General features: G+C 45.3%; 1 protein-coding gene across 1 annotated transcript in view; it reads right to left on the bottom strand.

The window, feature by feature from the left end:
- Positions 1–35: 35 nt before the first annotated feature.
- The window catches only part of Spaca7 (sperm acrosome associated 7), a 25,263-nt gene continuing 15,280 nt past the window's right edge, over positions 36–10,018 (bottom strand). Inside the window, exons 4-5 of the mRNA XM_021170141.1 lie at positions 9,545–9,616; positions 36–202 (exon numbers count right to left, since the gene is read on the bottom strand). Coding sequence (XP_021025800.1) covers positions 36–202; positions 9,545–9,616 — 239 coding nt within the window. The remainder of the gene's footprint in view (positions 203–9,544; positions 9,617–10,018) is intronic.

Here is a 10,018-nt window from a genome sequence, read left to right as displayed (position 1 = left end):
CACACACACACAAAACTCCAGCTTATCTAAGAGCCTCAGTTGCAAGTGGCATTCTTCCTCCACCTCAGTCTGGCAGGGGACCTGCTGATCAGGGGCCACTTGCCTGTTAGCTCCAGGCTGCCTTCAGATTGTCCTATGTTTTCAAGGATTTTGTCCAGAACAGACAGTTTCCCATANACATCATCGTTTGAACTCTCCTTTCCTGTGTNNGGGGGGAATATATATACACTGTGATCACACTCAGATGGAGAAGCACAGCACAGTGCTTTTTCTGTTAAACTTCAGAAACTGAACTCAGGCTGCATCTTCAGCTCATGGGTAGAGCTGGCATTAATGAAGCCCTGAGTTTATTCTGCAACACAAAATCAGCAATTAAACCAAACCAAACCAAACCAACCTCTAAGACCCTATGAGAAAAATGAGGAAAATCACAGTTTGGATGCTGCCCCCCATAACCTGTTCTGCGCCCTCCTGGAGATAGGCTCTCGGCAGATACATTGATTAGGATGGGAGCTTAGACCACTGCTTCTCAACATTCCTAATGCTGCGGCCCTTTAATGCTTTAATACCTCCTGCTGTGGTGACCATCGACCATAAAATTTTGTTGCTACTCACTCTGTAACTGTAATTTTGCTACTTTTTTTTGTGAATCATAACATTGTCTGATATACAATCCTGAAGAGGTCTCAACCCACAGGCTGAGAATCACTGGCTTAGAGGAGAAGTTTGGCCTTACTCCAGTGTAACCGTGTCCTTATAAAAATGGGAAATCTGGCCACAGACACACGTGGAGAACACTGAGTGAGGAGGAAGGAAGGAGATAGAGGAGGTGACGTGTGCAAAGCCACAGACCACCAGGGAAGGCCACAGGACAACCATTCCTCCCACCCTGGCTGGCGTCTCACACTTCAGTCTCTTAGAATAGAGAACGAATTCCTATGAATTAAACCACAGAGTATGTGGACGTGTGTTAGGCCTATCCCAGAACACAGACATGACTGATAAGCTGGCCACGTTAAATCTAATGCTTGAATAAACGTGGAGCACAGAACAGCCTCCGGAGAATCCAGTGGCCTCCAGTGTAGACAGGTCAGTGTGTTCCCCTACGTTGGTGGCTGCCCCAATTTCAGTGCCAAGCCAGAGGCTGTCACCATTTGTAGGTGGCTCTGCAAGACAGCTTCCCAGGCCTGGTGGATGCCCGGGATCTNAGTGGCTCAAGATGAGTGTCCCCCACTTTCTTTCTTTGGATGAGTGTTCCCCCACTTTCTTTGGGTTCAATTCACAGTAAGAAAGCCATGCTTTGACCAAATCTACTCTCCTGCCATTGAAACAAACATTCTACCAGTGTTTCCATTTCTTTTTACACGTTGGAGCCAACCAAACAGGTTTTATGAGCCATTCCTGGGTAGAATCAGTTTGGAGACTGGTAGGTGGAGCTAGCAGAAACTACCTGCCTTGCATCTCGGGAGAAGACCGCTTGCTTGCCGCTGGTTGGGTTTCCTTGTCTGAGCCCTCTGTTCCAGTCCCTTTTGTATTTGCCTTCGGTGTACGTGGAAGAAAGCTTTCCCTGGTCTGTGTTCCATACAGGGGTCTTGCCTCCTCCCAGTGTGTTGTTTCCTGGTTGTTTCGACAAGGTCATCCACTCCTGNTGACATGTAGATGACACGCAGGTATCATGACACACAGTGGAGCTGTCTTTCCTTCGTGGCAGTGAGTCTAAGGGCCTTTCTTCTCTTGTCATATTCTTACAGGCATGTCTCTGCCTGGCCTTTAAGTAGATAGCCCCCCGCCCCCCAGAGCCCTACCTGCCCCTCGGGGTGAATGTCCATTCATTCACTTAGCCTGTCATCCACTGTGTCAGGGACTCAGGCAGCAGAGAAGAGCTTCCAGCCCCCGTAGAAGGCCATTTCCCCAGGACACTCACACGCNTGGATAGCAGGCGTGGACAGGAAGCTTGAAGGGAACCCTTCTGATACTCGGGAACCCGCCTGGCAGCTCTCTTAATTTTTAGGAGCAAGCTAAGTTGGGAGCTGGCCTGCTCCTTCCGTTTTCTAAAAATTTACAAGGCCTGGCTCAGGCTGTGGGAGGCAGAGGAGCCACTGGGATAGCCAGCGCTGGGCGGAGGAAGGCTCCGGGTGGAGCAGAAGGCTCTGCCTCTTTGACCCTTCCCTTTGAAGGATGGTGTGGAACACAAGGTCAGTTTCCTTTCCATTTTAACGCTGCCTCCCACCCAGCAAATTACTGGGGATGTATCAGTCTGTGGGTCCTGTCATTTCATTTATACTTAAAACACAGCTATTCCCTAGGCTGTCTAGAGTACCTGGGACTCACCCTCGATGTAGCACAAAGTCTCTCTGGACTAAAGGGGAGGAAAGCCATGGCTTAGGAAGAGTAAAGTCTTGCCTTAGATCAGAGGGAAAGATAGTACAGCATCTGCTCTCAGTTCCTACAGGAGAGCAGTTCCTGGATGCCCATTGGTACCCGGGCTCAAAGCTGCTCCTGTGGTGGTGTGTGTTAGCTGATGATTCTCTGCATCCCTAGAAGCACATCCTGGTGGTTTATAAGCACTGACACATTATGCTGCGCAAATACTTTACTGTGCTGAGGCGTCTGTGACAGGGAAGGGGTCAGTGTGTGTCCTGACAACATTCTTTTGGGGGGTATTTTTGGTCCCCAGTTGGTTGAATCCTCTGAGGCCCAAGGATGAGGAGAACATTATTAGTGAAACAGTGGCATAAAATCAATGGCGAGATCTTGCTCAGCTATGCTGCCACGTGGGTTATCATGAGGACAACTTTGGGCTAGTGCTTTGATTGGGGAATACTTGTTAGGGTATGTCCTCACGTCTACGGTGTCTTTGTTCAACCTGGCTTCTGCATCTCTCGGTCCCATTCTTCTGCCAGCACTGACAAAGCTGCCCCACAGCGGAGCCTGTCAGACCACACTTCAGGTGGGCCACGCTGAGAGACGACACGTCAGGTGGCTGCCACTGTCCCTCTGCCTCCTGCACTGCAGGACCTCCATATTTTCTGTTTTCAATTCTTTTCTCAAGTATGAATATTTTTAAACATCTCAGTCCAAACGTTTAATTCATTAAGTTTCCACGTAAGCACTGATTTGTCTCCCACAAGTTTCAGCGTGTGTTTCCATTTTTATTCAATTAAAAATATTTCCAAATTCCTCTTTTGACTTCATTGCTCAGCAGGTCACTGAGAAGTGTGCTGTGTAAATCAGCAAATATTTAGGCAATTTCCCCACGTCTCTTCACGTCGCTGATTCTCATTTATTTCTGTTGTGTCCAGAGAATGTTTGGGGTGTGTGTTTAATTATTCTAAATTGTTTGCCGCTGGTTTTATGGCTGAAACAATGCATGTGCTGGTGAGTGTCTCACATGCAGCTGTGAAAAATGAGATTCTTAAGTCAGACAGCAGTTCAGATTTGAGGACGAGTCCTCTTGCTTCTTCCTCTCCTTCCTCTTCCTTCTTCCTCTCCTTCCTCTCCTCCCTCTTCCTCTTCCTCATCCTCCTTCCTCTTCTTCCTTTTCTTCCTCTTTTTCTTCCTTTTCTTCTTCTCCTTCCTCTTCTTCCTCTTCCTTCTTCCTCTCCTTCCTCTTCCTCTCCTTTTTCCTTCTTCCTCTCCTTCCTTCTCTTCTTCCTCTCCTTCCTCTTTTTTTTTCTTGGTCACTCTCTACTCCCCTCTTCCTTTGCCCCTGCATTGCCCTTTTTTTTTTTTTTTAACAATTCCATTTAATCTCCTCTGCTGACTCCTTACATACTCCTTGAACCCTTACTGCTGGCCTTAGCCTTTACTACACAGCAGTAATTCATGACTACCTGCCTCCAGGCCCTGATGTTGCTCCATGTGCCATCTTAAAATGACTTGCTGCTGTTCCCTTGGGCTGCAGGGACTTATGTTTGTTGCTTTTACACATTTCCCTCCTTTCTTCTCCCTCTCTCCCTCCCTCCTTCCCCTCCCCTCCCCTCTCCCCTCCCCTTCCCCTCCTTCTTCCCCTCCCCCTCCTTCCTCCCCTCCTCCCTCCTTCCTTCCTCCCTAATTTCTTCCTTCCTGCTCTCCCTCCCACTTCCTTCCCTCCCCCTTCCTTCTCTCCCTGGGCACACAGAGAATCTCTGCTCCTTGTGTGTGCTCTGTCACTTTGTGAGGGTTGGCGCCTGCCACAGTTCTTGCATAATGTCTGGCAGACCTTAGGAGCATTCACCATGTTCGTGGGGGTGCTATTGGTATGGAGTGGAAGAGGCAATGGCTGTCTGTCTGTCTTTAACACTTTTGTAACTGTGCATCCACATCTCAGCCTCCGTCTCAGCATCCCTAATCCCACAGACCTGCAAATGATGCTTATTTTGGCTCTCTTTTTCCTGAAAAAATTTGAAAGATGCTGTCACTGGGCACTGAATTCATACCTTCGTGTTTTGGTGACACTGGTCCATCATCCTCTACAGTGTGTGACACCCACACAGACGTACAGCAAATCCACACACTACATAAGTGACATGGAGCTGTGGCCAGTTATCAGTCACAGTGCTGATGGGAATGGCCNGTTCCTTAATCCTCAAAAATAGTTTCCTTGAATGGTGAGGCCTAAGCACACACTGCACACTTAGAGAGATGCTCAGTGGTCGAATGGCAGTTGTGGACATGCCAGCTTTGCTCATTCGTTCAGCTGTCTACAGAGACTCTAGCTGCTCCTTCGTTAGGCTGTCGTGAATTGTGGTTTTGTGAACGTTTGTCTGCAAAAACATCTTCCCGATTGCTCGGCCNTTTTGGATGAACACACAGAAGTGTGTCTGTGCTGCCATACGACAACTGACACATCTTAATATTTTGAAGATGAACATTACCGTCCCTGCTTGAGGCTCTGCCATTACATCTGCTCACAGACAAGGCCTGCAGCTCCATCCCTCTACATTTTTGTCCATACTTCCTATTGTTTACCATTTTGGTGGCAAAGATGACACCTTGTTGAAGTTAAAAAACTAGCTACTTAGTGAGTACACTTGTAAGATTTCACCGGCTGTAACAGGTCAACAGCTAGAACCACTTTCTCCTGTGGAACAGAGTGGGTGACAGACATGAACTCCAGCTTTAATCCCGAATCATCGTGAGAGTGCTATTCCTTATTGTCCTGCACGTGGGACAAAGACACGCTGGCTGGCCTAATGAGCCTTCAGGACTTTCTGAAATGGCCCGATAGCTGGAAGGGCTGCCCAGGTCTGAACAAATTAGCTGTGTTCTCTGACCACAAAATTCCACTTCTAGGTCCTTCTTGATCATGAACTGCCGTTCCGAGTCCCGNGTCCTGATCACTAACAGTGCTGCTGTCTTTGCTTGTAGCTGCTGTCTATTGGTGCATGTTCTTTGGAAAACTGTATATTCAAGTCCTTTACCAGTCTTGCATTGGGCTGTTTAAGTTTTAGTGCTCTGAGTGTTCTAAAAAATTACCCGTTTTATAAGAAATATGACCTGTAAGTTATTCCGCACAAAATAGTAAGAAGACTGCCGTCTAGTATAACACAGATCACTGTAAGAACACTGTGGTAAGCAGAGTAAGCAGATTGCAAAAACAAAACCTATTTCAGCCCCTTATGCAGACACTGTCATAGGAACACAGAAAGTAGGATGGTAGTTCCAAGGGGTGTGGGGGAGGGGGCAGGAGTTATTTGTTATTTGATGGCTACACGTTGAGAAGAGCTGTGGGGATGGCTGTAGTGATTTTGTGCATTGTGAACTGAGTAATGCCGCTGAGGTGTACAGTTAAAAGGATTGTGGGGGCAAACTTCATCACATATGTATTTTAACAAGGAAAAACAAACAAATGAATTAAAATGTTGAAGAATGAACAAGGATATATCAGACAAACCAAGACATCCAGAAAGCAGAGGGAGCAAATCTTACGTCAGAGAAAGCAAAATGCAGTCCCTAAAGCCTTAAGCACCCATAGAAAACACCCATAAAAATCTATGTGTAAAACAGCAGTCCACACTTAGGAACTAAAATCTACAAAAGCTAAGCGAGGCATAGGCAGAAGACATTTCTGACATGATAACCATATTCACTCTCCATAAAAGATTCAATGGATAAAAATGAGAGCAGAGACCAAAACAGTGTGATCAATAAAGTGGAAGTCACAAGCATGCATGCTGACATTAGGTACATGGTGACATTAGGGGACATGGTGACACACAGGAACATTAAGGTACATGGTGATACTAGGGTACATAGGGACATGGTGACATTAGGGTATATGGTAACATTAAGTACAAGGTGACATTAGGGTGTATGGTGACATTAGGGTACATGGTGACATTAGGGTTTATGGTGACATTAGGATACATGGTGGCATTAGGGTACATGGTGATATTAGGGACATGGTGACATTAGGGTACATGGTGACTGATATTAGGAACATGGTGACATTATGGGATATGGTGACATTAGGTACATGGTGACATTAGGGTGCATGTTTTCTTTTTAACTGTTCATATTTAACTGAGGAATATTTATAAAATTGATCATGTGCTTGGTGGCTATGAGGGAATTCATATGGTAGCCCTGTCACACATGATGCCTTCTAGACATGATATAATGGAGCTACACATGATGTTTTAAAGCAACATTAGATATTTTTACTGGAAAACCAGTTTCCGTTGAAAGGGAACTACAAACGAAAGTGATAGAATGTCTGAAAAGTGACAATGAAGCGTGAGAAAGAGTCCGTGGGACTGATTAAACAACGAATGGTGTTAAGCAATTACTGGTAATCAAAGAATTACTCAAGCCTGAAAACTTGGAAAAGAACAGCAAAGCAAAGGATAAGCGGCTATGAACCAAGCATGAAGGATGCTAGAGAGGTGAAGATCAGAACCAGGCTGGCCTCAAACACACAGTGGTCCACCTGCCTCTGCCTCCCAAGTGCTGGGACTAATGGCTTGTGCCACTACCGCCTGATGGAGCCCAGATGTTTTCAATGCTCTATAAATTTCCCCCAGAGAGTCACAAAAGAAGAAGAGGAGGAGAAGAGAAAAGAAAAAAAGAAGAAAAATCCCTAGATGATTAACACCCTAATACTGCAACCTGATGCAGAATTTAAGAGCCCACAGACTAATACTGTCACTCCATCGTTTAGATTCAGAAATACTAATAAANCATTGGCAAGACAAACTCAATACTATTGTAAGAAAACGTTGAACATGATCAAGTGCAGCTTATGCCAGGAATGCAAGGCTGGTGTGATATTAGAAAAAATCCTATACAGATGAAAGTCAGCTACAGTGAACAGTAGAAAAGACCTCTCCTTTATAGAGGAACAGAGGAGACTGCATACTTGTCAATAAACATGAAAACTCAAAACCTATACAAGGAAAAACTAAAAGTACTNCAGTAATATACGAAGGCAAACTTGGGAAATAGAAAGACATCAAGTGGTTTTGGAAAGAACGATTCAACATCATAAAGGCTCTATTCTTCCTTCAATTATTTTCTAGAAAGTAATACAGTAATAGTAAGCACACGAGCTTTTTAAAACAGGAAATTTGACACAAAAATGCAAGATCAGAAAAACAAAGGGAAAGGAGGATTGTACCCCAGAAGAAGAAGGGATGTACCTTAGAAGAAGGGATATACCCCAATAAGAGGAAATATATCCCAGAAGAAGGGATGTACTCCAATAGAAGGGGATGTACCCCAGAAGGGAATATACCTGAGAAGAAGGGATGTACCCCAGAAGCTACAGCAGACTTGAATGAAACTTTGGGGTCAACAATTGACATGTGACAAGTGTGAAAAACAGGTACACATCTGGGGATGCACACATCTGGGGATGTGACTTATTGTATGTGTGGGTCTGCAAACTGGCGATTGGATGGGCTTTAAGTAAGTCATGCTATAATATGTAGGTAGGCATAGGTAAAGAGATGAAATTAAGAGTGTTACTCAGAGATAAATTCTGAAACAGAGACCACAAGGACCAATGAGATGACATAAATACAGCAGAGAAACAGCAGCTTCTCTTGGCTAAATATAGTCTAATTTATATCTATAATTAGATGTAATATATAAAGTCTATAATATATAAATATAGTCTAATGCTATACTAAAAAACAAAAGATTATCCATTATGACTGCACATAAATGGTGGGGGGGTTGCATGAAAAAAATCATGAACATCATCAAAAGTAAACATATCATCAGGCTGAAGAGATGGCCCAGCAGTTAAGAGTTANTACTGCTTTTGTAGAGGACTTAGGTTTAGCTCCCAGCACCTACATCATAGCTCACAAACACCTGTAACTCCAGTTCCAGGGGATCCAATGCCTTCTTCTGGGTCCCATGGGCTCCCACACATCAATTCATGCAGGCAAAACACACATACATGTGGTAAAATAAGGCATAAAAATAAAGTCAACTGACAAGTTAAAAACAAAACAAAACAAAAAAAACATGACCTCAGCTTCAGAACTGGCTGGGGTCATGCTCCAGTGTTGTCTAATTGTCTTTTTCTTTTGGATCCTCGATCCTGTCCTAGAGAACCTGTTGACTGCCTGAGATGGCTTAGTCAATATATAGTTTAGCCCACTCCAAGGGAAGAAGGTTCAATGTCTACATTTTCTTCCTGAGCTTTCTCGTACATGTCCCTTAGTTAGGTGCAGCGGCAGCAGTCATCTCTTGGGTGATCCCTTTGCCTCCTCGGTGCTGGAACGCACACCTGAGGCCGTCCATGTGCTAGGCCAGCACTCTGCACTAGCTCCAGGCTCAGGCCAGCACTCTGCTCAGGTTTTGGAGACAAGGGCTCATTCTGTAGCCCAGGCTGGCCTCCAACTTGTGACCTTCATATCCGTATCTCCTGAGTGCAAGGTGACACACGCCTGGTCACCTTCACATTTGCTCTGAGAGATGCTCAGCCCTCCCTGGCAATGCTGCTCTCGGCACAGTAACTGCGGCAGGCAGCTTTTGGTCACTGACAGGCTAGTTTAAGGGAGAAAAGGCAGCTGGGCATGGTGGTTTATGCTTGTCATCCAGTACATAGGAGGCCGAGGCAGGAGGATCGGGGTGAATTTCAGCAAAATTAGACAAAAGAAAAAGGGCTACCTTAAAACAAACAAACAAAACAAAACAAAACAAAACAAAACAAAAAAACCCTGACCTTCACAGGGAAACCCTGTCTCAAAAATAAAAAACAAAAAACCCCACAACAACACAACATTTACAACAGGTAAACAAAACAACAGGTAAACAAAAACTTGGTTTGTTTACATGTCAAACAGCTACCCCCAAAAAACATACTTTAAAAAAAAACTCAATAGAAGAGTGACCTTTAAATAAGAAACAAAAAGTCCTTNGTAACTAGAGAATTGCAAGGGAGAGAGACCTTGAGAGAGGGCCCCCCGNGCCCCCCCTCATGACTGTGTGAGGGCGCACCNCCCTGCCACAGGGGAGGCTGTGAGGAGANGGTTGTCTCACACTGTGCTGTCCTCCCGTGTNGCTCCTGTAAGNCAGGCAGGAAGGACAGATCTGTGGACTCTGCTCTCACCTTCAGGAGACGAGGGTGGCCCATGCTTAGTCTGAGAGCTGTGGGCATGAAGGTTCGCAACCGTGCTTCTGTCTTTAGTAAAAAACATGGAAAAAAATGGGGAACGTTTTCAGAATGATACACCCACTGGTAAACACTGCTGGGGGGGGGGGGCTTTTGTTTTAAGATGTTGAAACGCTCCTAAAGTTTCTGGGCTTTATCTGCAAATCATCATGTGAAGACTGCACGAACTCCCTGCCTCCATCCTTTGACCACTCTGTCCCTAGATACATTTCCAATATATGAAAATCCCTAAGNACCAGGTCATTCGCCATAGCTGCATCTACTTATTACAAATACTTACAAATACTATTAGCAGGCCTCCTGGCTTGGCTTGATAAGGAGTGCCATCAGACCTGGTTCTTGGACTTACCTAGCAAACGGAGCGTACCAAAAAGCTAGGCAGGGGCAAGGAGGCACCAGATAAGCCACAAG

This window comes from Mus caroli, chromosome 8, assembly GCF_900094665.2.
Source record: "Mus caroli chromosome 8, CAROLI_EIJ_v1.1, whole genome shotgun sequence".
NCBI classification, from domain to species: domain Eukaryota; kingdom Metazoa; phylum Chordata; class Mammalia; order Rodentia; family Muridae; genus Mus; species Mus caroli.
Note: the sequence above shows the minus strand (reverse complement) of the source record. Positions and strands in the feature narration are given on the sequence as shown.